Here is a 27,846-nt window from a genome sequence, read left to right on the forward strand (position 1 = left end):
CCCTTTCGCTATCCCAATTCTTCGCCATCTTCATTTCCTATCTTCCGAAGCCAAAATTCCTACTGGCTAAAGTCACTTGTGCTCGAACTAATCTTCTCTAGCTCTGCCCTGTTTCCTGCTACTGTACAATGTCCAGCATGGCTGATCAATTCGCGTTCTTCTCCCGGAGGTGTGTATGGGTGAACGGTCCGATCATTGTCGGAGCTGGCCCGTCCGGCCTGGCCGTGGCAGCGTGCTTGAAGGAGCACGGCGTACCGTCGGTGATCCTCGAGCGGTCCGACTGCATTGCCTCCCTCTGGCAAAAGCGTACCTACGACCGCTTGAAGCTTCACCTCCCCAAGCAGTTCTGCCAGCTGCCCAGGTTCCCCTTCCCGGAGCATTACCCCGAGTATCCTACCAAGCAACAGTTCATCGACTACTTGGAGTCGTACGCTAAGCACTTGGAGATCAGCCCACGGTTCAACCAGTCGGTGCAGTTAGCGAGGTACGATGAAACGTGCGGCCTGTGGCGGGTGAGGACCACAGGAACAGGCACCGCCGCTGGAAGCCGGAGCCAGGAGGTGGAGTACATCGGCAGGTGGCTGGTGGTGGCCACCGGCGAGAACGCGGAGAGTGTAGTCCCCGAGCTGGACGGGCTCAGGGAGTTCGGCGGTGATGTGATGCATGTTTGTGACTACAAGTCCGGTGAGGCCTACCGCGGGAAGCGCGTGTTGGTGGTCGGCTGTGGCAACTCCGGCATGGAGGTCTGTCTCGATCTCTGCGACTACGATGCCTTTCCAGCTATGGTGGTTCGCGACTCGGTGAGCAATCACTGCTCGAAAGCCATCACTCCGAACATATCTCTGCCATTAACATTGTCCTTAATGGAGTTCCTTTATGAAACTTGATTACAGGTTCACGTACTGCCGAGGGAGGTACTCGGGAAATCGACGTTCGAGTTGGCTGTCCTGCTGATGAAGTGGTTGCCGCTGTGGCTGGTGGACAAGATCCTACTAGTGTTGGCGTGGCTGGTGCTTGGGAACATAGAGAGGTGTGGCCTGAGGAGACCTTCCACCGGTCCTCTGGCGCTCAAGAACACAGAGGGGAGGACCCCTGTTCTCGACACAGGGGCTCTTGGAAAGATAAGATCTGGCGACATCAAGGTTGTTCCTGGGATCAAGAGGTTCTCCCCCGGAAAAGTCGCGCTCGTCGACGGCCAGGTCCTCGACATTGACTCTGTCGTCTTGGCTACAGGTTACCGAAGCAACGTCCCTCAGTGGCTTCAGGTACCAACAAAGATTATTACACACAAGTTAGTTGATCGCCAGTAACATGAATTAGAGCTTTATATAGGTTGATTCCAGTGAAGTTGAGAGAGAAAAGAATGCTGATGAGACACTGCTACTGTTCGCGAACTATCCAAACCACAGCTTCTTCAGTACAAACAAGAAAATGACATCCGAGAAAGTGGTCTAGAATAGAAAGATTAAGGCTTAAACTAAAATCTCTACACAAAAAGGGAAGAATGGAAGATTGACCCACGCTTGTTTGGTTTTTCAGGGATGTGAATTCTTCTCCAAAGATGGGTTTCCGAAGACTGCATTCCCGAACGGGTGGAAAGGACAGTCCGGGCTTTACGCTGTGGGTTTCACAAGGAGGGGCCTCTCTGGTGCTTCCTCAGACGCAGTGAGGACTGCCAAGGACATCGGCAGGATGTGGAAGGAGGAGCTGAAGCCCGCCAAGAGACCCGTCGCCTGCCATAGACGATGCATCTCTCAGATCTGATGAAATGTCTCCTGCTGAATTCCCTCCCTCCTTTCTTGCGTTACTCGGATTGTAGACTAGTGTAACACAGATCAGCAAAACTGCACAGAACCCTCTCTCTCAATGGAACAGGAATGTGCCTGACATGACAGATACGATGAGGCTTTTCTCACTTTCATACCACAATTCTCTTTGATGTATATGAGAATGCTCCACATACCACTATCAGGATGGAAGCAAATTGGCCCCTTGTGTCTACTATTTTAGTAGGATAGGGAGTTCTATGAGCTTCCTATCAATAAGAAATCATCTAATTATTAATGCTTTTCTACTTCGAAAACACCTTTTTAAGAGGTTGATGCATCATATCAGCCATCTTTAGTGACCTTAGAAGTGTAGTAGTAATCATGGAGGGTCACCATCTATCATATGCTTGCAAGTGTCATTCAATTATTTAGGCTTTGGAGGACGGTAACCTCATCGCCAATGTCCATCACATTCTTTATGAACATTCATTCAACTATCAAATATTCGCGCGCATTGCGTATAGAGAGAATCACATCTATTGCTATTATTCTAATGAATCACCCACTAAATGAGAATCACATGCTTTTCTCCTTACAATTGTCTTCCACCAAGTGGAGATCAACTGCAAATAGGCTCACCAGAGAACCACTCGCAATGATGCACAGACTCCAGCCTGGTCGATGGCTGCTCGATACAAACGCGTTCCTTCATAGCATTCATGGGTACGAGTGTGGGTGACATCTCGAAGAGCCATCTATTACTGCCCTACTCGTTAGCAGTCAACTAATCTACTGTTGCTAGAAGACACGAGTTCTCTATCATCTTACCATTCTATTAGTGTATCTTCTCTTTTCTTCCTCTTCCTAGATGTTCACTTCTCTAAACATCATGTTGAGTATTTCCATGAAAAGTTCTTGCAAACCGTAGTGAAAAGAAAGGCACTCTTGGACAGTACCGATATTAGATAGATATATATTATGATTCGGCAGAAATTTAGGAGATTTGGCCTCATCTTTTATGACTCGGCGTCTTCGAGGATACAATGCTGAAATTGGTGCATGGAGTAACGCAGAGTATTCCATCTATTTAGGCTAGCAGTAACCGGGGACGGGTTTCTCGAGCTACATGGACTGCAGGGTGCTGGGCGTTGCCCATGGATCGAGATGTTATTGAGATAGATAGATATAGCAGAGCTTGAAGCTCTCCGGGATCATGCATCTGACCAAGTAATGTCGTAGTCACCATTGTGCGACTTGTAGAAGCCCAACGCCTTCCACACTGCTCGAGACGCATCGACGATGTTGTTCCTGCAGGGAGGCTGGAAGTTGTGCTCTTCGTCGCAGCCGTTCACCGAGTCGCACTCGCCGACAACTTTGGCCAGCACAGATCTGCCATTGGCGTCGATCCTGACGGTGTTGCCACACCTGCTGCCGTCTTCGTACCAGCCGGTGGACAGCGCGACGACCATCTCGTGGTCGGAATGGTACTCACCGTCGCACTTCGAAGGAGCGGCGCTGTCGCCGCCTTCGGAGAAGTCGTAGATGGTCATGTGTGCCTTCGTGGCTGCGGTGACCGGCGGCGAGCAGCGATACTGGCGGTACTTCTTGCCAGCCTTGCAGCACTCCGCGCCTTTTTCTTCGTTGCATTTGCTTGTGGTTCCGGTCAAATACCCGCTGTGGCTGCACGACTGGACGTAGCTAAGAACAACAGTTGACAGTAGCAGAACGATGACCAGTGAAGGAAGCGAACCAGCAGCCATTAGAGAGGACTATGGTTTTCTTGTGATGGTAATAAGGCCTTTGTGGTAGTGTGCGTATATATATATATATATATCTGCGTGTGCTATGAATTCTCGCCCCGAACGGTTAGCTGATTTGATGTGACGAAGTTGGCTACCGATCGTGACTTCAATTAAATTGATTCTGAGATAAAGCTATACGAAGGACTTGTACTTTGTCGATAGTTTTAATGTGATTCTACTTCTACGTTGTCATGACTAATATGATTGAGTGATGGTACTTTTATAGGCAATCGAACCCACTACTGAGGCATAAGTAGGACGCGACGTGAAGCCAAAGACGGGGATTGACCGTGGCATGCCATCTCTTTGTTTGCCGTGTTGGACTGAGACATGCCACATGCGCATCTCAATGTAACGATGTTGATGAGTCACAAGGACGAGTCATAATGTCACGCTATAAAAGTTATTCTATTGTAGTCTGAATCATTGTGATTCAAGTCTACAAGACTGCATGGATCAACCCTTCCCTCTGCCTCATCTCGTTCATGCTTCTCCTTCTTCACCTCATTCCCCCTCCTTCGCTACATTGTTGATGTGTTCGTGGGTATTGTTGTTGTGTCACCAAAAAATTATTAGAGAAAGATGTCACTAATGCATCATTGAAACCTTAACAGCGTCGACCAAGTCTGACTGCATTGTTACAACATTTACCATCACAATCATGAAGCACTCATGGAAAGCTTTACCACTGTATTGGCGATCATAGTTGTGTCGCCAAACTTTTGAAGGAAGATGTCGCCACTGTATCGTCGAACCCTCAGCTACATTGACGAATCCTTCGTTATATTGTAGAACAATTCAATGAAGTTTGAGGTGTTCTTTGTGTTTTATAACCAAATTGATGTATTATTTCTGTATTGATTAGAATTTGAATAATTAGTCATATGAAGCTTGATTTCAAATAAGAATCGAGTGGTTTTACAAAGGCGAACATTCGAAAACTCTTGAACTACAAAGTGTTAACAATTAAGTCACAATTGATACTCATGCAATTTTCAATGGTTGTCTAACTCAATATTATCAATTGTAAAGCAATGTTGAATCTTCAGTTTTTTATATAACCTAATTTTGATTATAGTTTTTTATTATCTATATTGAGTATAGGAGGTGGTCTTTTTATAAATAATATATATATATAAGTTTTTGGCAAATGTGTCACGAAACATTAACATTGTAAACTATTGTTAATTTTGAATATGAAGTTATCAATGTGCGATCGATCTTATAATCCTTATTATAATTATGCTTTAGTTGAGTTCTCAAGGTAGATTTTGGTTAAGTAAGAATCATAATTTAGTTAAGGTATCATTGGGGTAGTATCTTACAATTTTACCACAACATATAAAATTCTATTAATTATCCTAAAATGCTAAAAAATAGAAACCTTGGAATGGTTTGGTGGAAGTTCACTAAGTTACACTTGTTTTTAAACTAAGTTACACTCTCCTTCACGGATTCAACATAAAATATATATAATTTTGATAATTAATCACTATAAAATTCTCAAAAAATATAGAAAAATACTACTAATTATCTTAGAATCATATCCTAATAGTTGCAAAGAAGTTGAAACTAGTTTGGTGAAAGTTCACCAAGTTATACTAAGTTTTTATTTAAGTTATACTATTCAAAGTTTCAAACAAAAATATCCTATTTTGATAATTAATCACTTTAAAATAATAAAAAAAGTACTCCTAAAAATCTTAGAATTATATCCGAGTAGTTCTAGAATAGTTTGGATTGTTTATGTGAAAGTTCACGGAGTTACCCTCGTTTTTGAACTAAATTATGTGCTTCAAAATATTCCCTAATTTTTATATTAATGACACTAAAATTCTCAAAAACTACAAAACATCCTATTAATTATCTTACCAATATATGCTAAAACTTTTGTAGGAGTTTGAATAGGTTTCATGCAAATCGATTAAGTTATTTTTTTTTTTGAACTACGTTACACTCGATCACAACTTGAAAGTTTCTTATTTTTTATATTAATGACCTTAAAATCGTCAAACAATAATAATAAAAAACTTTTCTTTGGTTTTTTTTTCTAAAATGATCGATTTTATAATCTTCTATTCTCTTCATAACATAAATATCAAATAATCTAAGAACATCAAAATCAATTAATTTATAGATCTCTACACTTATCTAATCAGTAGGTAGACAAGGGAATTCAAAAATATACCTAATGTAATTTTTTTTGACATGATTTAATTTCATCTTATATCAAACTATGACCTCAACATATTTTCCCAAAAAAATTTCCTCTTATTCTTCTCTTTCTTTCTCCTTTCGTTTTTCTTCTCTTCTTCTTTTCTTTTCTTTCTTCCTCTCCTTTCTTCCCACGAGATCCTCACTCGCTTTCCTCTCTTTTTTCTGTTCCATGTCTTTCTTCTCTATTCTTTTAAATTTCATGTTTCTCTCTCCCTCACTCCCACGCAGTCTCTCTTTTACTTGTGAGAGAGGCAGCGGCACGGAAACCTTATTTTTTTGCTTTTTATAATTAATCTCTAATAGTTTAATATTTACAGTTAGATCCTAAAAAAATATTTGCGTAGGAGTAAAAAAAAAAGAGAATGAGATACGACGAAGGACAAGAAGAGAGAGGCAAAATAAGAGGAGAAGTAGTACGGGGAGGAAGCCATCGAAGAGGAGACAGTGGAAGGGAGAAGACAGATAAATGATAAGGATAAGGTGGAGGTGGAAGGAAAGAAGGAGACAGCGAAGGGGAGGAGGCAGAGGCGAAAAATGATAAGATAGAAAGGAAGAAGGTGAAGGAGGAGGAGAATGAATGAGATAAGACGAAGGAAGAGAAAGGGGAGCGATATAGGGGCGGAGGCAAAAGCAAAGAAGATGAATGAGGAGGAAGGAGATAGATGAAAAGGACGAGGGGAAGGTAACGAAGGAGGAAGAATGAGATGAGGCATGTTTAATTGAACAGGTTTAAAAGTTGGGTTAGTTGATAGGTTATTTTTATTGTTAAAAAAAATTCTCATATACAAACAAATTAGAGAGGCATCATCCGATTAAAAATAAATAATATTTTTATTTTGATAAAATACGCAAATAAGATAGATCATGTTAGTGTAAACAATTTTTTAGCCGTGACCTCGGGGCCGACGCGGCTTGGTTCGGGTCTGGATGACGGGTCGCCGATTCCTTCGGGAGGAGATTCCTGGCCAACGCGCCCGGAGAGAAACGCCTCGCCTTCGTCCCTACACACAGGTCGGGACGGGAGAACTCGACTCGACCTCTCCGACGATCAAGTCAGTAAATAATCGTGGTGGGGTTGTTTTTTTTGTCCTTCCCCTTCGTTTAGAATGCAAGGGTATTTATAGGGGAGTTCGGTGTTACCTGATGTGCCTGCCCGCAGGGGGTAGGGTCGTACCTTCTAATGACGTCTGACATTGTTATCGGTGTAGCGTGTGGAATCGAACCTGAGCGGTCGTTAATGGGCCTCGGTTGACGTTTCGACCTGTGTCAGTTACGCGGTGTCGGACTAACAGGGCAGTGGGACGTCAGCGGGTGTCACGCAAGTCTTATCGTAATTATTACCCTCATCAGATCATTAATTGGCTGAGTGCTAGTTCATAATTACTGGTCCAAGCAACGAATGAATCTATTAGAGAGCATGTAAATTTAAAAGTAACTTTTTCTAATAATCTAAATATGGTGAAATTAGTAAATTAATTATTTCATCAAATTGAATCAAATTTGACACGAAGACTTCCTATATCGGAACGTTATTTTGTCGAACTAAATCCCTTAAGTGAGTTTAGAACGAAGAAATATGACCGTATCCACACGTGAATCTATCATCTATATCAAGCTCTGTCGTCTCCTCCTGCGACGTAAGAAAACAAGGTACGGACGAATGACACCATCGCGTGCTTTCGATCGAAGAAGAGAACCAAGCTTTTCCGTAGCGGCGTAGGTTGAGTTGCAGGCAATGAATGGTCAAAATTCCAAAGATCAGTTACGACCAGCTGGTGTAGAAAAACACGCCACAACGACTCTTGCAATAATGCGCAATGAAATAGAGACAAAAGCCAGATGGCATCCATCGGGAGGGTCGTTGATTGTCAGTACCACGTGTCCTCCTAGATTCTAGTCTTTATAACAGTAAATAACTAAAAGATGGTCATACTTGAAGGCCATTAGAGTAACAGTCACACGGAGTCGACTTGGTACTTGCAAATGTAGGCGTCACATCTTCATCCCCGCACCTCTCATGGAAGCCGCAGCTCGGAAGAACTCGCTCAACCCCTTCACCGACGACCCGGGTCCGTCCCTCCATGCCTCTTTCATCAGCCCCCTCACTTCCTCCACCCTCCTCCTTATCTCCTTCCCCCTTTGTCCTCCGTGCATCACCTCTTTTACCACCTTCTCCACCACCACCCTGTCCGCCTTGGAGCTCTCCATGTTCCCCCTCGCTACCTCCACGCATACCCCCAGCTCCTCCTCCATGATCTTCGCGTTGTACAGCTGATCCCCCGACAGGGGCCACGCGACGATCGGCACGCCTCGGTTCAAGCTCTCCAGCACCGAGTTCCACCCGCAGTGGCTCAGGAACCCGCCCGTCGACGCGTGCGACAAGATCTCCAGCTGCGGTGCCCAACCGTGCACCAACACCCCTGTCCCTTCGTCTCTCATCCGCTCCTCGAACTTCTCCGGCAGCCACTCCGCCTTGAACTCCCCCTTGACATCGAACCCCACAGGAGGCCTGATGACCCACAAGAACCGGGTCCTGCTCGCCTCCAGCCCCATCGCCAGCTCCTTCATCTGCGGCGCGGCGATGGTGTTCTGCGAGCCGAATGAGATGTACAACACGGATGCCGGCGGTTGCGAATCCAACCATTTCATGATGTGATCGTTCCCAGCGCTGGCTGAAGAAGGGGAAGAGAGCACTGGACCGACGGGCCAAACGGGACACGGAAGCACTTTGCGAAGCATCTGCAACCCAGTCTTCTCCACCTCTTCGACGGTGTTGATGATCACGGCATCGGTTTCCGACGAGAGAGATATCTGTCCCTGAAGGAAGTCCGACCAAGGATCGGTGCCGTCGGCCATGAGCAGGTGCTTCGGGAGCTGCGAGCGGTGGATGATGGTATCGGGGAACTGAGGTAGCGGGAACTCGTCGGAATTCGTCTTTCTGTGGGGTAGGTGAGTCCACAGCGAGGAGTAAACGGTCGTGCCATAAGCTCCGCTGGTGAAAAATATGGAATGAAAAGTTCCGAAACGGCGCGCAACGTGGACGCTCCATGCAAAGAAGTTATCAGCGATGATGCAGAGAGGCGGACGGCCGTCTTCCTGCGTTATGTCTTCGATGAGCTGCTCGAAAGCGGGCTGGAGGGACCGGGAGGCATGGAGGAGAGTGACGATCTGGTGGAAGGGGATGGCCCCGGTGGTCTCAGCTTCAGGGGGGAGTCCGTGGGCGGCGGGGGAGAAAGGAATGGAGCGAAGTCGAATCGAAGAGGGGGAGGGAGGGCAGGACGAACTTTTAATCTTTTGTATGTTGAGAGGGGTGCTGACCAGAGTGACGATGAGAGTGGGACGGCGGCGGCGGAGGAGCTCGGCGAGGGCGACGAAGGGAGTGATGTGGCCCTGGGCCATGAAGGGGAAGAGAACCACGTGTTGGCGCTCGCCGTCCTCCATTGTTGCGAGGATCAGTGTTCAGAGTGCGCTGTTGGGCGACCCATGGTGGAGGTCATGTACTAGCTTTGGATGTGGAAGTCAATCATGTCCACTCTTTTGTTTTTTTTCCTTTTTCCTTTTCTTTATTCATTGACTGGTCATCAAAATTATAACCTCATCGTATTTGGATTGAGATCGTCCGAGTAACTCAACCCGATGACGTCCGTGTGCAATTAATCTAATGGTTTCGCTGGCATATCCATTGACGATCAGAGAAATAACAAGCATAATTTCTACCGACAAGCTTGGCAGCTCCATCGCTTTTGCTATCAGAATCGCAATTACAGCAGCACTTACGTCAGCTTCCTCGATAAGGACGCAGATAAGCATTAATATATTTATATACGGAGGCTCGCACAGGAATCTCCGCAAATCGCACGGGAGAATTTATCGAAGAATACCTCGTTTCCATATATAAATAAATATGTTCTACGGCGAATGCGGAGATATCGATAAGGATCACAGTGACTGCGGAGTCGTGGCGAGGAGGAGAATTCTTTAATTATTATATTATGTGTTTTTGAATATTATTTGGATATTATATATATAATATTCAAATAATATAAAAAATATATAATATAATAATTAAAAGTAAGAGTCGAAAATTATGTCGAAAGGCTATTTTGTCGAAATTGAAAATGAGGATTTGTCAAATGTGTGAAAGAATAAACTTTATGGAATAAGGATTGGATATCATATCTTTTAATAAATAATATTAATAAAATATTAAAAGATGATGAAATTAACATGCCAGAAGATAAAAAAAAAATTAATAAATAATATTTTATTAATATTTTTGATAGTAGTAATGACTATGGTAATATCACCTAAGACGATGATGGTATTATCCAAAATTTAAATTTTATAATAATAAAACCGTCAGATCCAGAATTATGACATCAAAGTTAAGATAGTAATATCACTTTATATCAATGTTAGTAATGCTTGTATGTCAAAATTTTAGATATTTAAAATTTTAATCATATTTTTGAAATATTATGGTGACTATAAATATTCTGTTCAGACTTTGTCGATGGTGCATCTATTCGTGAGGTTATGAAATATTATAATTCTCTCTTTGAGTTTTGTTTGAGTCTTCTCCACTCTTTTGAGCGTAGTTATGATATAAAGTATTAGATATGAGAAGTCTAATATAAAATAGTGAGTATGAAGGTTCTTTTCTAAACCCAAAATGGAAAAAATATTGTAAATGTTGCTTATCTTCATCTGTTAGAAATAATGTCAGTAATTAAAGTTGATGATCTCGAGGGAAGAGAAATTATGAGTGGATGTAGGTTGGAAAGATCAAACCACTATAAATCGATTTGAATTCTTTCTTTTACTTATGAGTTTTTATCTTTCTTACTTATTTTTATTCACTTTACTTAAAACTCTTACTCACATTCAACACTCGGTTAATTATATTTTCGAAATGTGTTGTTTTCTTGATCTGAGTTTTTAAATCAATTAATGCATAATGTCTTTTTGAACTCAAGCAACTACAAATAAGATTATAATTAGAATATTACTTTGTTTTCATGTCATGTTATTAGGCTAAAATGCATTTGAAGAGCCTTTAGTGGGGGCAAAAGTAAGACATTTGACATGCTTCTCATAGATCTAGTTGAAACTTTTGCGACTCTTAAAGAAGTTTCGAACGTGACCCAACCCAACTAAGTGTGCTTTCAAGGTTGGCTCTGAAAATTTTTTAGGTTTCATAGTCCATCAAATCAGAATTGATGTAAATTTAGAGAAAGTGCAAACCATCTCCGATATGAAGCACCATCATCTATTAAGACAATTTAGCAACTAACCAATCAAAACGTGATATATGATTGTCATTCTTTTCCTATCAATCACACACTACCATCAAAGCCAAGTCCTACTCGTTCGTCATGGAGTTAACGACCACAAAAGACCACATCCTTTGACTTTTCACCCTGGATCTTAGATGTCAATGGGTCAGTTACAGCCAAAGGAGGCATTGGGCTCATCCTCCAGGAAGCAAAAAGAATATGAGCACTCCCTTCGCTTTGAGTTTGAAGTAACCAATAATGAAGCTAAATATAAGGCTCTTCTTATGTTGGGACTTCACATTAGCAAAGAAATGCTGGTAAGAAAGTTGAAGATATATAGTGATTCATAGTTAATCGTCAATTAAGTTAAAGGAATCTACGAAGCTAAAGTTCCAGTGATGACTCTCTATCTCATGGAGGCAAAGCGAGTGACCGCTGACATTACCCTTTTTTAGTATTGAGCAAAGTTTTCGGGTGCACAATATAGTGGCTAATGCTTTATCGAAGTTGGCTTAGGAGCTCCACCATCTACCAAGAGAGTTGCATTTCATAAGCTAAGTCAAAAGAAGTATCCATAAAGAAGGGATTGCAACAACTTCCCTTGATCCCACCTGGATGGGCGGAATACTGCGATATCTAATAATCGGAGATTTGCTAGCAGATCTCAAGCAAGCTAGGAGAGTTCGAAGGTAGTCACCTTGGTTTTGTATTATAAACAATATATCGCATCATATTTCTCTCACCCAGCTTCTTTTCTGCTATCTACACCCCGAAGAGGCTACTCGAGCCTTATTTGAAATCCACGAAGGAATATGTGGGGAACACGTTGGTGTTCAAGATCCTTAGGTAAGGTTACTATTGGCCCACACTTCGCCAAGATGCGATAAAATATGTACAGTGATGTGATAGATGTCAATGCAATGCTTATGTTCAAAGGTTCCCAATTGTAGAATTATTCCCTTTAGATGTAGCCTAGCTATTTGCACAATGGGGACTTGATATCTGAGATCATTTCCCATCGGCATTGGGATAATGCAAATTTATATTGGTTGGTGTGGACTACTTTACTAGATGGGTTGAAGCCAAACCATTAGCTTCGATCTATTAAAAAATAAATGGAAAACTGTTTGGAAAAATATTATCATCAAATTTGGTATTCCAAGAGTCATCATCACTTATAACAAGATCCAATTTAACAACTTCAAGTTTAGAGACTTCTATGAATCATTTGGAATCTATCTCTATTTTAGCTCGATAGCATACCCCCTAACTAACAAATATGCTAAAGTTACCAATCGGATCATTCTTGAAGGATAAAAAAAAAGATGTTAAAAGTTAAAGAAACCATGTTGAACACCTAAGTATCCTATGGAGCTATCGGACTATTCCAAGAGTTCTGACTGAAAAATCTTTATTTTTCCTTACATTCAACGTAAAAGTAATGGCTCTAGTCGAAATCATTCTACTGATATCCGAACATAAAAATATGACTCAAAAAGCATCGGACAAGGGGCTTCGAGTTAACTTGGATCTATTTGATAAAGTTAGGGTGATAGCACATCTTCGAAACTTAGTTTATAAAAGAACAGTGACAAAGGCCTTCAACTAAAAGTTTCGATCTTAGCACCTCAATGTAGGAGATCAAGTCTTTCATAAGGCCAAGGTAAGTGATCTAACCTATTCCTATGAAAAATTAGCACCCAATTGAGAAGGGCCTTATAAGGTTGTTGAGGAGGTTCGTTTGAGAATTTATCATTTGTAAACCCTCAAGGGGTTGGACATCTCCGAGACTTGGATCATGTAGCCGAGAAAGTACTATCCTTAAGAGCATATCAATCTTCAATGTAATTATACTTTAATATATACATTTTTATGAATTAAATTTTTTTCTATTCCTCTAAAATAAAATCTTTACATTACGTTCAGTTTGACCCACACATCAAAAAGAGTCATTCAACTAATTTAGAGGGGTTGAGACCGATAAGCATAAGCTTAAAGCATCGACGTGAATTGAACTCCTACTAGTGACTAGTCTGATCATTACAAAGCTTAAAGCACTGCCTTGATTGTCGAAGGGGCTATAGTCGAAAATATCATCGATTTAGTTTTATAGGAACTTAATCTTACAAGAGATGATCTAGAAGAAAACATCTAAAAGAGCCATGGTTGGATCTGGATATTTATTCTAGGATGGACAATCGAAATTTGCCTCATCAAATAAGTTATTAAGATCGAACTAGTAAGAAAATCTACAAACCCAAATAAAATATTAGAAATTGAAAGCTAAGAAGATTATATCAATATTAAAATAAACAGCACTACCATAAAACATCCAAACAATATAAATTTTAATGAATTATCTAATATTTTTTAAGATGAAGGCGACATAAATTTCTACAAATAATTATTTCAATTAATGAATTTCATGATTAGCAATTATTCAAGAAATTTGAATAAAAATAAATTTGAGACAAATAAAATATCATAGTCGGTTAAGTCAGATAAGATGGATCACTCACATCGATAATTATTATGTTAGCAACTATTTTTGTCGGATGAATTTCATAAATGATGAATGGTTTAAAAAATTGACAAAATTAATTCGAAGCAAATCAAGATCTCATAACTAATTGATTTATTACAAGATTGATCGCTAGCATGGATAGTATTCTCATATCTTTCATTGAATGCTGACAACATCACTATCGATTTTATAATTCACATAATATTTAATATTTAATTTTTAATTTAGAGAGTGAAGGTAGAAATATTAAAATAATGAACTTTTTGTTTAGTAAATATGAGGTTTTAGAGTCAGAATTAAGGGCATTGTGATAAATGAAAGATTTATAATTTATGAAACTAAGAAATATTGATGTACAAAATATGATAATTTATATAATTTTAATATTTCAATGAATTATTGAAGTTTAATATCACCATCCCGAATTATTCTTAAGAGACTCGTGACATTTGGGTAACCACGATAGACTGTCAATCAATTAAAGCAGGAGAGAGGAGGCAGCGACAGCCACGAGGTAGGCAACCATGACGGCACGCAGGAAAAGTCCATGTTTCTTCTTCCCGTCACGAGAGACGACACCATCACGAAAGAGGAACGACGAAGAACAGACGGAACCATGATTGCCACGGCCAACCTGTGATGTTTCTTCTAAAATGATATGTTATTTAAATTTATATGAATTAAAGAGGCTCATATGAGGCCAGCAAATCTTCTTATAAGAAGAGAGGAGAGGACTTGGGACCAGTGGAACCACGAGAAGGGAGACAGTCACCGAGAGAGGATTCGGAAGGACCAAGCGATGATCGTCCGAGGACGACAGGGACAATGTGGACAAGACGTGCCTTGCCAGGTAGAGCAGTAGAGGAGAGAGGAGAAGAAGAAATCTGTGGACCCAAAGCTTCTCACTCTTCTTGTTCTCAAATTTTCAATTATTATTTTGGATAAAAAAAATCTTTTGATTTCTGTTGATATTTTTATTTCTATTAATCAGTAGATATTTGTAAAACAAATTTGTAATTTGCTTTTGTATTTTATTAAAAATATAAAATCGGACAAATAAATTGTTTCTCTTGTTTGACGTTTAAAAAAACACTATGATAAAAAAAAAACTCATATATTTTTTATTTTGTTGATATTTAAACTCTGGATCTATTAATCAAGCATCCCTAATTTCCATCGAGGCTAATTGCTATGTCAGAGCTTAAACTAAAACTCGTACATTTCTGTCGTCGTTCCATCGTATCATAGTGATTAAGATTAATTATTAATTACTTAAAATTTTTATTATTTATTTAAAATACTAATTAGAGCATCAGAAAGATAACGTCGAGAATCTCATTCGATCTCGACCATCGTGCATATTAATTATTGAACTAACATTCAAACCTTCTTTCTAAGCACATCAGACTAGTTATGTATGAAGACCTATATTGAATTGAGCTGATTCAGTCATCACTGATATATGATAGTATTTTGGGTGTGAAGTTTTAACTTGAAGTGTGGAGCTTTTTGTTACATGACAGCACAGTCTGGGCTGCAAAAGAGGGTTTTGATCAGGCAATGCAAATGCCGAGATGCCTCTTTCCTTCTTTTCTTTCAGTTTGACCAAAAGCATTCACGTTATGTTGTAGTTCATCTACTTCTTGGACGACTATGAGTGGATTTTTTTTTTTATTCTATATCAAGCTGGTGTTTCTTATTAGCATTTCATCTGTTTCGAGTCTAGTAAAAAGGGGATTTGGAATTCGCTTTTATAGTAGGTGTTTGCTTTTGTAAAATTTACTTATTTTTATATCATGATTTAATCATGTTCTAATTATAACGGTGATATAGGAATAATTAAAGTACACGATACCGAATGATATCACCCAATATGAATGGTATGTATCGGTCCGACGATATATTGATATACGGATTGTTACGGTGCTTCAGTATTATACTGTAGCATTGCTATAGTACTACAATGTTGTACTATAACAATGGTATAGTATAAAAATATTATAAAATAATTCGATGTATCGTTCGGTACATCCTGATGTACCGCTCGATACACCGATATCGTATCGTATCGAATCAATATCAAAACACTAATATGATATGATATTATACAGCAATAATGATACATTCTTATTGTACGACCGATACTCCGAGGCTAACACTTCATTTTCACTTGATCGACACATCATCGTGGTGGTTGATTTCTTTTTACCATGTGTCTGACACCTCAAAGCTATAAGGTCAATACCTAATACCTGACTACCATGTGGCTCATATCTCGGTACCACATGGCTAACACTTCGTTGCTATTTGTCCGATATGGCTTCTCTCTCCAAACGTTGCATCGCTCTATATATATATACCGACAACTTTTGAGTTACTTTACGAGACCAATAGCATTTATTGGCTATCGACCAATATCATTTATATGGTACAGTTTACTATGTGAGATGTCCCGTCAAAGTAATTCCAATAGTAGAGGATTTGTTCGCGGAGTTGAATCGAATTGTTTCTATACTTCGTTGAAAGATAGTAAACAAACAAATGAAAGATAATACACCCATATGCATTAATTTGATTTTATTAGACTATCTTACATAATCGGTAATTTTAATTAATCGATAATAATTTATTTTAGTCGATCAACAAACTCGGCACATCTCCCGTTGAAGCTGCAGCCCGGAAGAAGTCGGCCAATCCCTTCAACGATGACCCAACTCCCTCCCTCCATGCCGCTCTCATCAGCTCCCCGACTTCCTCCGCCCTCCTCCTCATCTCCTTCGCCTTCTCTCCCCCGCACATCACCTCCCTTATCACCCTCTCCACGTCCGTCCGGTCTGCCTTCGAGCTCTCCATGCTCCCTCTCGCCACCTCCACGCACACCCCCATCTCCTCCATCATCTTCGCGTTGTGTGGCTGATCCGCCAACAACGGCCACGCCACGATCGGCACGCCTCGGCTCAAGCTCTCCAACACCGAGTTCCACCCGCAGTGGCTGAGGAACGCGCCCGTCGACGTATGCGACAGGATCTCCAGCTGCGGCGCCCATCCGTGCACCAACACCCCCGTCCCTCGCTCTCGCATCCGCTCCTCGAACTTCTCCGGCAGCCACTCCGCCTTGAACTCCTCATTGCTGTCGAACTCTGAAGGCGGTCTGATGACCCATATGAACCGTGCCTCGCTGGCCTCAAGCCCCGTCGCCACTTCCATCATCTGCGACGCCGTGATGGTGCACAGCGAGCCGAACGAGACGTACAAAACGGACGCCGGTTGTTGTGAATCCAACCATTCCATGATACATCGATTTTGGCTCGCGTTGGCAACAGAATGAGAGGAGATCAGCAGAGGACCGATGGCCCAGGTGGGAACAGGAAACAATTTACGCAGCATCCGCAGTCCTGTGGCCTCCATCTCGTCTACCGTGTTCACAAGCATGGCGTTTGTCTCCTTCCAATGAGATATCAGTCTCTGATAGAACCCTGAGGTCGGATCGGTGCCGTCGCAGAGAAGCATGAATCTCGAGAGCTGCGAGAGGTGGATGGTTGTGTCGGGGAACTCGGACAGCGCGAACTCATCGGATCTCGTCTTCAGGTGAGGTAGGTGAGTCCACAGAGAGACGAATACGGCCATGCCGTAAGCTCCGCCGGGGATGAATACGGTATGAAACACTTCGTACCGGTGCGCGACGTCCGCGGTCCACGCGAGGAGGAAGTCGGCGACGATGCAGAGCGGAGGACGGCCGTCTTCTCGAGCTATGTCAACGATGAGCTGGTCGAAGGCGGGCAGGAGGGATTCGGAGGCGATGAGGAAAGTAAGTTTCTGGTGGTTGGGTACAGTGGCGAAGTTCTCGGCGTCAGGATGGAGGCCGTGGGCGGCGGGGTCGAAGGGGAGGGATCGAAGACGGATGGAAGAGGGGAAGGAGGAGCTACGGATGCATTGGATGTGGAAACGGGTGTTGACGAGGGTAACGGTGAGGGCGGGGTGGTGCCGAACGAGGCGGTGGGCGAGGGCGAGGAAGGGGTTGATGTGGCTTGGAGTCATGAAGGGAAAGAGAACTACATGTTGACTCTTGATGCGCTCCATTGATGACACAAGCGTCGAGCTGCCGATTGTTGTGGTGGGGGGATGATTATAAAGAGATTGGTAGAGCTTAATAGAAAGAATAGAAGATTAGAATAATTATTAAAAAAGTTTTGTTGAAAAATATGAATTAGTTCAAATACATTAATATGTTTTCTTACCACAAAAAATAAAAAGATTTTCTCGTATAATTGAAGAAATTGTATCTCTTATCTGTCCTGATAACTGTCATTGTTTGTGTACGATACTCATTCATTGGTTAACGATTGAAATATCTTTCATGCAATTACTGACTTTGAGACTTTTTTTTTTACTTCTTATATTTTAAATTAATTATTGACGAGGACAGAACATATAGTACCAAATATACTGGTCCACTAATATATCTTCAACTCAGATCTTTCACAGTTACGTCGGTGTAGCACTTTCGGACAAATCGAGACGTGCCATAGCACCTTGCTAACATTAAACATGCATCTACATATTTTTGCATTGGTTACATCATCAAGATGATGATAAGATAGTATCAGCTTGACCCTCGGTGTTAGAATATACTAAACGTTAGTTTCATGCTGCGGATTCACTGTATTGCATTTGTTGGGGCCCTCGTTGATCTCGAGTCATGATTTCTTCGACACACCTTCACCCATAAAAAAGTGACTCTCTCCTTTGTTCCATTAGATGGACGGCCGCCCCGCAAAATCCGGGAAGTCATCCTCATCTTTTTTTTTTAATCTTTAAATATTAAATTAGATAAGAAAAAGAGATAAAAGCAATCACATAAACGAATAAAATCTTTTATGTTTCACTCATGATTTTCTACAACTTTAAAAACTTTATATATTTCATTACCTGTTTATATAAAATGAATTATTCTTTTTTGACTTTTTCAAGAATTAATAAATAATTTAATTTGTTATTTTATAGATATGAAACTTCAAATTCGATGTGACATGCAATACACATGTGGTGGGCAACCGTTTATCGCCCCCTCCGTATGAATCACATCATCATGGAACAACCATCCCGGAAAGCTCAAGGCGGTACTGTGCGGCGTCGATCCGTACAGGTCGGTCAACGCTCGCACAAAAGCTTAAGCTGGCCGCCTAAGAAGCTGACCGTAATTAATTGACCTTGTACGACCAACTTATCATCATATGTATAAAAGCTAACCCTCCTTAATCAGGAGATGAGGGGTACTTCAAACACTCAACTCTTTCTCATTCCACCAAAAAGCTAACTTGAACTTCGGAAGGGTCGAGTTGAAAAATCCCTCTCTCGACCTCGACCTTTGTGTAAGAACCGGTAACAAAGCAACAGCAACCCGTCGAGGAAGAACCACACTTGGGAGACGACGCTTGCACCCAACTTGACCCGACATCAACCTTGTGAATCTGGGATTAGACCAAGCCATATTAACACCTCGACCATGGCGTAAAGGTTGGTGCAGTTTTCTTCGCTTTGCTTCGCATGAAGTGGCATCGAAACAAACATCCCTATTATCCTCGATTCTACCATTCAGAGGATTCAAGGTCAATTAAATGGTGACGATTTGCAATGAATAATTCGTGGCAAGGATTCATCATGATTTCATTTATGTTCTTTCTTACGTTGAATGATAAGGTATATAACAGAGAGAGAGAGAGAGAGAGAGAGAGAGAGAGAGAGAGAGAGAGATACGACGTTTCGAGAAGGAAATAAACCTTAACGTAAGTGATCCATTCTGTGATTTTGTAAGGCGAGAAGAAGGTACTAATCCACTCAGTTCATTGTTTGCCAAATCTCTGCAAGCAGCTTCATGATGTTAAGCCTAAATAGTTTCAGCAAAGGAATCATACAAGTCATTAGGAATACTTACTACAGTGATGGCAGATATGCTAGAAAAGCTGGTACTGACCCTGTCAATTTATTGTAAGAAAAAATCCCTGCACTTACAAGTATTGGATTTCACTGAGGTTGGCCAAAGAAGTTGATATTTCGCCTGTCAATGCGCATATTCCTTTTGCTTCCTAAAATTCCTTCGAAACTCTTGAATCATGTTAGCATCATTATGAATATAAATTACATCATCTATCAATAAATAAGCAATTAATATCCTTTCTACCTCTCTATATTTTACAAATAAAGTATGTTCACAAGGATGTTTTTCAAGTCAATGTCTTACGATATGCATCGATTTGACAATATCATATTTTGGATGCTTGACTTAATCCGTATAATATTTATTTTTATTTATATATTTTAGCATAAATTACTGCTCACTATAAATAACTCATCATGCAAAAAGATAAATTTAATATGCAACCGATAAACAATCAATTATGCAATTAGTGCAAACACCTCATTATTCAATTTCCAACAAATTCAATACTATAGTCTTATTTATACATAAAAGACTCAAATCTATTCGGAACGAAGCATTTAGGCAAAAAAAATTATGATTTGGTATAAATAAACAACATTATTTTTTACTATCTCATAATTTTTAATATATATTAGATATTAATGAAACACATTTGCTTCCATCATCAATCAATATATTCAGTCATTTTATTTTTCTAAAAAAACAATTTTTCTTTAACATGATTTATTTTTATTACAAAAGATAAGTGATCAAGGCGAGACTTGAAGACCTTCGACATTTTTTATTCGTTACATCAACAACATATTAGCCTTTTATAGGTCATTATTAAATTTAATTTACAATAATCCCTTACATATTATATTGTCTTGGGAATTTTACATATATATTAAGTTCAAAAATAACATATATGCCCTATAAATTCCATCGTGACATATACATTCCTCCGTATATTTCGATCATCCACATACTAATCATGTTTATCATCGATGTTAAAGAATAAAAATGACAATATAATTAAAATTTGTTTATCATCAACTAAAGAGTTGGATGTTCAAAGTAATGACTATTTAAGGACAATGGAGGAGGAGGAGGAAGAAGAAGAAAAGAATAAGATGCCATCGCCATGATATGAACACGCAATAATACTGCATCTTCCTCACAAGAATCCAACAGTTGTTTACTAGAAAAGCTCTAAAGTGCTGCAGTCGTAGTTAGGTTTGATGGGCAATCAAGATTCTTGATGAGGACAAGAATAGGTTGAAGTCAATTCACAGGTGAAGAAAAATCTTGATGAGGACAAAAGTTCAATATAAGTCAATATAAGTGATTGTTGATGAGGACAAATACATCATAATTTTCAATATACAAGTGAAAGATCGACCCTTTAATTATTGAAGTATAAAAGAGAGAGAGAGAGTTGTATTTTTTTCTCTAAAAATTCATATGACGTAACTAAAAATAAAAACCCAATTGGATTTTCTTTTTTATTTTTGTGACTTATAATAAGCCTTAAAACTCGCTAAATAAATAAATAAATGAGTACCAATTAAGTAAAGCTAACATTTTCTATGGCTAAAATATGGAAAATATGTAGTCCTCCCTCAAAGGCAAAAGAAAAAACAGTTCTCTAAGAGAGAGAGAGAGAGAGAGATTTATTGTCTATTTAGTCTTTTCTAGAGAGCGGTGGGTTACATCACCGGAGAATTAACGAGGGGGGCCGGCGGTGGCGCCCCGGCACTTCTCCGCTGGCGGGTAGACCTCTGGCGACGCATTTCAAGGATCTGCCGGTGGAAGTTGGAGTGATCGGCGGGGGAAAACGTGGGGCTGCTCGCTGGCCGGTACTCCGGCACGAGGCGACCGGACTTATACCTCACGCCGCACGCGTTGCACAGCGTCTTGGGCCCTTCCGGCCCCGCCCGCCACTGCGGCGTCTCCTCCGCCTCGCAGTGGCGGCACCGCCGCCTCTCCACGGCCGTCGACTTCCCCGCCACTGCCACGGTGGGAGGTTCGGGCGAGAGGCCGGTCAGCACCCTCCGGCGCGGCCTCCGCCCTTTGCTCCTCGGTCGAACCGGCGCGGAGAATGAAGTCGCGGCGGAGAAGGCCGAGACCGGACTCTTGCGCTCTGCCACCGCGCCTACGGTGGCGCCGTCCCAGCCCTCGCTGCCTCCGCTGCCGGTGCGCGGGCGGGAGGGCATCTCGAACGACGTCTCCAGCGCCGGAAATGCGTCCTTGTTCGCGAGCCACTCGAGCTCCTCTTCCTCCTCGTCTCCTCCGCCTTTCCCCTCGGTCGGCAAGCCCTAGAAAGGTGCCACCAAACGCAAGAGAAAAAGAAAGAAAAAAAATCAGATTTTTATCATCTTCCAAGCATAAAAATCAGATTTTTCGGGAGGTCGGTGCCAAACTGGAAGCCCTTCGACGGATGGCTCAAAGAACTCCTGCAAAATTTGGGCCTGATGCTTCAACTCGGCGACGGACGGATGGTAAGGGTCAGAGGGTAACTCAAGGAGGAGGACCTCGTCCGCGAAGCACGCCTCCCCCGCCGTCGCCGGCGCCATTTCCAACGTCTCCACCATCGCCTTCTCCGACAGCTCGGAAGCAGCGGAGACCAACGAGAGATGAAAGGCAGCAGTTTTCTTCCTACTCTTTTATTTTCCTTGTTCTTTTCTTTCTTTATGTCTTTTTGGCGGTCTCTGTTTCTTGCTTCTTCCTGTTTACCTTTTAACCATTTCGGCTCTGTTTTGGGTCTCTTCATTGCCATTAATGTCTGAGAGCGATTCGTGTACGCGTGGGAACAAATCGATGTTGCGAGGCGAGTCATTGTGGATGTTTTACTACCCAACAGAGGATGAATTTGCTCGGGCATTCGTGTGAACCATATCGAGATAAGGAAAGTATTTAAATATCAAATGATGAGAAGAGAGAAGGAAAATAGTATTTGGCAGTGCTTTAGGCATTCAGATTCGCATGCATGGGATGAGGTGAAAGGGTGCTTCTGCCGAGGAGTGTATCATGTTGTGTGAATGGATGTAATGTAAATGGTAATATCACATTAAAGTTTTCACGGGGAAGGGTGAGTTCATAACATACAAATTTATTTTGATCAGTTGTGTTTTTATACCACCGATGATGTTAAAAGAGATTTGAAATGATGAGATTTCACCTTTAAGACTAATTCATATTTGGATTATTGTTTCTTATATATATTTTTTCTAACAATGTTTAATTTTAATTTTTTAATATTTTTTTATTGTATCGATTTATTTTTAGTATGATTAAGTTTTATTTTAACCCTATAATTTTAGTCATGAACCACTTAAACCTTTATGGTTTACTCGTGTCTAAAATAACCTTTATATTTTTTAAAATATGATATATAAGTCCCTCCCATCAAGTCTGAGTTAATAAATGTTAGAGTCTATTTACGTGACATATTGACTCATAATAAACTATTAATATAATGATACGTGTAATTTAAATTTTTAAAAAATTAAGATCCATTTTAGCTCATGTGATTTTGCTCGTAGATCACTTAAGCCCTTATGGTTTATTCATGTCTAAAATAACTTCTATACTTTTAAAAATATAACATAAAAACTTCTCCGGTCAAGTTTGAGTTAACATACGTTAGAGTTTGCTTACGTGACATGCTGACTCTTAATAAATCAATAATATAATGACATGTAATTTAAGTTAAAAAAAAATTAAGATCACCATCAATGGCGAAAGGAGGCATTGTCGCGAAGGCGACCATCAACAACAACACTGAGTCATTGTTGCATAATAGGACATTATATGCATGTAGCCTCTTCGACGTTGATGACAAGCTCAAGAGCTTTTGATTTTGTCTCAAGTGGATGTGTATCAACCAATCTGACGTTATGCAGGTAGTGGTCTTCTAGTCCCTCTTTATCCTCCTAGCATCTTCGTCCCTATCGCCTCCCAATTTGTCATCTCCTACACTACACCTACAATGTATTGGTCCAACTCTCCCTCACTTCCGCCTCCAGCTTCTCCTACCTCTACCTCTCCGCCTTCATCCGTCGCTACGGCCTCTGACGCTTTCTCTTTTTCAATAAGATGAATCTTAATCATTTTTTAAACTTAAATTATACTTATCATTATATGCTATATTTTTAAAAATATAAGAATTATTTTAAATATTAGTAAGCTATAAGGGTTTAAGTGATCCATAGCAAAAAATCATAACGACTAAAATGAATCTTAATATTTTTTTAACTTAAATTATATATATTATTATATTAATAATTTATTGTGAATCAACATATCTCTAATATATATTAACTTAGACTTAACGAAAAAAAATATATTATGCTTTTTTAAATATAAAAATTATTTTAGATATAAATAAATCATAAAGACTTAAGTTAACCATAAAAAACTTAACTAATTCATGGTCAAAATCACAAAATAAACTTTTAACCCTTTTTAGTATTGTCTTAAAAGATTCCTCGCTCTGCATTACATATCCATATCTTAAGATCGGGATGGACTTCTTCACCAAAGTTTATTACAGCTCATCATCTCTCCATTATGCCCAAACGGTCTACTCGTGCTCTCAAATGATCTCAACCATCCGTGTTGTCGATCTTGCAACCTAATCTCGACATCCCTATCCAACCACATCTTTCGGCGCACGAACAATTGCTGCACCCAGATGATCCGAACCATCGATCTTGTCGATCTCATGTCCTTCATCTTGCGATCCCTATCCCACCAGATCTTTTGAATGGTGTAGGATTTTGTGGTCCAGCACACAGTCCAAGCTTGGCCAGAAACCCCAAACTTCCAGAGGCAACATGGTGACATACAGCACAACTTAACATCTACCAATCCACCAGCGTGCTGAGATGCTTTTCAACATCTTTCTGCTTCTTGGACAAGATTCCATATAAAGCAAAAGTAAAGCAAGAACATAATTAATCCGAATAATCATATTATGTATATCCTACATCCTACAAAGTTGTTCTTAATAAAGCATTCTAATGTAAGCAATATAAAAAGTCTCTAAAGTTCCGCAGTAGGCATCACACATTTTAAGACTGATGAAAGCTGAGCAAGGATCAATCATTCAATCAAGCACCAAGAAGAAAAGATTGTCGCAGAACCTTTGTCCCCTACCTCTGTGCCAGTGTCATCATGCACAGTAAGGAGTAACATGCAGTCCAACATTGATTGCTTGAGTATTCTTGAAGAACAAGTGACACGGTTCTTGGAAGCACATGAAGCTAGGAACACAAATATCTTATACACATGAAACATGCATCACATGAAACAAACACAAAGATCAGTTTCACCACTGAGCTGCATATGTAGCTTAGCAACTTACCCGAGTGTCAAAAGGCATTTTGATTCCCATCCAAATGATTAGGATTCACTAACTTAAGAAAAAGAATATATATATATATATATATATATATATATATGTATGTATATTCTAATATCGATAATCTTCATCAGAGGACTACAATAGAAATGCCAAAGTTTTACATCCATATGAATTTTCAGGATGCTACAATTCATGTTTTAAGAAGCATCTTATGTTACAGTCGCAATTGTTTGTGTAATCATATTGCCACCAAGTAAAACACACAGTAAGACACAAAGTAATCATATATCGACAAAAATGTATGCAAAAAAGCTAAAGAATTTATCATTATTATGTCTCACATTCGGTTCGATAAAAGTATTTCCATCGTTGTTAAACATGTAATGGAAGAGTTACAGAGAATTAATAATAGAGCATGTGTTCAAATAAAAAGAATATATCAAATTCAATATGTAGGGAAGACAACATCCGCAACCTACCTTGGAATTTCTAACATTGTTGTAGGCATGTGTTACAACTTGTGAACAAGCTCATCAAATTCACTCAAAATGAAATATCAAAAATTCACTTATCCACATAACTATAATTTGAAAATTCGCTTTCTGTCAAGTAGCTTCAGATTGCACCTATGACGGCAAACCATACTTGAGCAATTAGCCTTATCTTCCAAATCAATCTTGATAGAAGTCAAGTCTGACTCCTTTGTTCATTCTTCCAAGAATTCTTAGCAGCTTCAGCAGATGAAGTGCCAGAATCACCATTACCATCCTTAGGCTTAGAGAAGAAAGGATCCCACTCATGTGGCCCAACTGTTCGCTGACCATCCTCCAACAAAGCATACTTCCAGCTGTTCTCTTCAATGAAATCCTTTTCTTCATGGCCTTCAATTATGTCCCTTCTTAGTCTTGTAACTTTGTCGATGATTGCCTGTACAGCCACATCGAAGGCATCCTTAAGAGTCTCCAACTTAGACCTAGGATCTGCATATATCAGGCTTGGTATAAGGCTTATGACTGTCTCTCTCATTGTTTCCACAACATGGGGAGGGATTTGCTTTAACCTTTCCTCGATACTGACACTCCTCTTTCGAATATCATCCTCAGGTATAAACACCGAGTATGTTGAGTAGTTTCTTGGGAGATGCCATGTATATTGTATATAAGCAGAGCCAGGATGAAAGAAAACAGGTATGCAACCAGCCAAAATGGAGTCAAAAGCTGATCTCCTTGTATATGAATCTCCCTGAGGTTGTAAGCAAAATAAAGAACTCTGAAACATCTGCATTATGCTGCTTGGGGAGTGACACTTGCTCTCTCCAAAATCACACTCCAACAACTTGCAAACTTTGGACCTTTTGCACTGATCTATGATCTTCCCTCTGATTGATTCCGGATTATCAGGGCGTGGTGCACCCGCAAATGAGAAGAGAAACTTCCGCTCCAACTGCCTCATCCGGTCCTGCCAAATGAAGACATCAGCATCCTTTGCTGGGTGAAAGTATGTGGGATAAGGTATCCCAAAATCATTAGCATTCCATGGGCTTGCTTCCACAACCAGCATCGACATGTTTCTTGCAGTTGGCAAGAATAGAAGCTTGTTTCCCCAATCTGTTTCAGAATCAGTCAATCTCCTGAAATCCCAAGTAATTCTCCCTGCCACCAAGAAGTGGTCTCTTCCCCCCATCACACTCCATTCAGGCCTCTTCATGAGCCATTCAACCAAATCCAGAGATGCAGCATCCCTGACTGAGGTATTGTATCCCCAAAGATATCGAGCTATGTCAAAACCAGCATAGAAGGGCACGAAGATAGCAGCAGCGATGGATGGATCTTCTGTCAAGCACTCGTACTGCTTCATCCGGTTGTTGAAGATCACATCCACCGCAAACTGATTAGTGGCGTACCATCCTGTGTTCGAGAAGACCCCATCTGAATTCTCGAGCGGAGGTCCCATGCCAGCATTGCTTGTGAACTTGCACATGTTGATCCAAAGGCTCAACTTTCGGCAATCTCTAAGCATGTCAGCGTTGAACCGGGAAGGGAGATCATGGACGTAGATATACCTCCCACCGCAAGGGTCGCTTTTGTTCTCGATAGTCTGGAGGGCACGGGTGAAGGGGAACGCCTCTGGTGCTCGACGGGTATCTGCTGGTTTTGATTTGGTCGGCGCCTTCATTTTGGGCAGTTCAAGTGCTTCATATGCTTCCGAAATCCGCTGGGGTTTGGACGAGATGGAGGAGAAGGGAACGGGTTGCTCAGGATTGCTGATGGGGTTGCTACTGAGAACGGTGAAATGGAAGTAGAAGATCATGATCCAGAACATGACCGATAGGGTAGCCAAGAAGCAGAGCCGAGATGGCGGAGGCTTGCCGTTGGCCTTCTCCATCTCCTCCTGATGGTTGAACGCCGATGACCGCCGTCTCATGAGATTCTGACCCAAAATCAGCTCAACTGATCGATCCGAAAGGAATGAATTCTTATCAAACTGAGAGGAGCAGATCCAATTGGCCGCTTCTACTGAGCCCTCCCCAAAATCCAAATGAGACAAGAGGAACTACTACCCAACAGTCTTCGGAGCCCTCAATAAAAAAAACTCTCGCTAAAAATCAAATCTTTCATATAGACTACGAAACATTTCACTTTCAAAACCCCTAAAATTACAAAATTTTGCAGGAAATCAGATCCCAGATCGGGATTCCCAGCCTGACCGACAAAACAATTTTAAACCTATCAAATGCCACTACAAAATTCCATATTTCCTTCTAAAATCCCAACAGGAAGAGAAAGGCCAACCAGTCTCGATTTGCACCGACAAAGATGGTAACAAATAGTGAATGAAAAAAAAAAACACAAATTTCGACGGAGTTACAAATGAATTAAGAGGAGGCAATGAGAAGAATGGAGTGAGAGACAGGAAGAGAAGACTCACGGAGCAATCGACGCCGCGAAGAGGGGAGAGAAGGCTTTCCTT

The 27,846-nt window shown here is 40.7% G+C and overlaps 6 protein-coding genes across 6 annotated transcripts; 1 reads left to right on the forward strand and 5 right to left on the reverse strand.

The window, feature by feature from the left end:
* On the forward strand, positions 1–1,880 carry LOC103970215 (probable indole-3-pyruvate monooxygenase YUCCA9). The gene is made up of 3 exons (XM_009383895.3): positions 1–800; positions 894–1,265; positions 1,540–1,880. The coding sequence occupies exons 1-3, from the start codon at positions 129–131 to the stop codon at positions 1,762–1,764; spliced, it is 1,269 nt and encodes a 422-aa protein (XP_009382170.2). The 5' UTR covers positions 1–128; the 3' UTR covers positions 1,765–1,880.
* A 952-nt stretch (positions 1,881–2,832) lies between these two features.
* LOC135596803 (putative ripening-related protein 1) lies at positions 2,833–3,543 on the reverse strand. Its single transcript, XM_065088964.1, has one exon. It carries the CDS (start codon positions 3,527–3,529, stop codon positions 2,981–2,983), a length of 549 nt encoding a protein of 182 aa, XP_064945036.1. The 5' UTR covers positions 3,530–3,543; the 3' UTR covers positions 2,833–2,980.
* Positions 3,544–7,566: 4,023 nt separating this feature from the next.
* On the reverse strand, positions 7,567–9,358 carry LOC103970216 (UDP-glycosyltransferase 92A1-like). The gene has a single exon (XM_009383896.3). The coding sequence runs from the start codon at positions 9,227–9,229 to the stop codon at positions 7,781–7,783; it is 1,449 nt and encodes a 482-aa protein (XP_009382171.2). The 5' UTR covers positions 9,230–9,358; the 3' UTR covers positions 7,567–7,780.
* Positions 9,359–16,130: 6,772 nt separating this feature from the next.
* On the reverse strand, positions 16,131–17,706 carry LOC103970218 (UDP-glycosyltransferase 92A1). The gene has a single exon (XM_009383897.3). It carries the CDS (start codon positions 17,666–17,668, stop codon positions 16,220–16,222), a length of 1,449 nt encoding a protein of 482 aa, XP_009382172.2. The 5' UTR covers positions 17,669–17,706; the 3' UTR covers positions 16,131–16,219.
* Positions 17,707–20,978: 3,272 nt separating this feature from the next.
* On the reverse strand, positions 20,979–22,405 carry LOC135596805 (GATA transcription factor 1-like). Its single transcript, XM_065088967.1, has 2 exons — positions 21,932–22,405; positions 20,979–21,826 (listed from the first exon to the last, which is right to left on the reverse strand). The coding sequence occupies exons 1-2, from the start codon at positions 22,100–22,102 to the stop codon at positions 21,218–21,220; spliced, it is 780 nt and encodes a 259-aa protein (XP_064945039.1). The 5' UTR covers positions 22,103–22,405; the 3' UTR covers positions 20,979–21,217.
* Positions 22,406–25,343: 2,938 nt separating this feature from the next.
* On the reverse strand, positions 25,344–27,448 carry LOC135596804 (xyloglucan galactosyltransferase KATAMARI1 homolog). Its single transcript, XM_065088966.1, has one exon. It carries the CDS (start codon positions 27,298–27,300, stop codon positions 25,564–25,566), a length of 1,737 nt encoding a protein of 578 aa, XP_064945038.1. The 5' UTR covers positions 27,301–27,448; the 3' UTR covers positions 25,344–25,563.
* Positions 27,449–27,846: the final 398 nt, after the last annotated feature.

The sequence above is a fragment of the Musa acuminata genome, chromosome BXJ1-11 (assembly GCF_036884655.1).
Source record: "Musa acuminata AAA Group cultivar baxijiao chromosome BXJ1-11, Cavendish_Baxijiao_AAA, whole genome shotgun sequence".
NCBI lineage: Eukaryota > Viridiplantae > Streptophyta > Magnoliopsida > Zingiberales > Musaceae > Musa > Musa acuminata.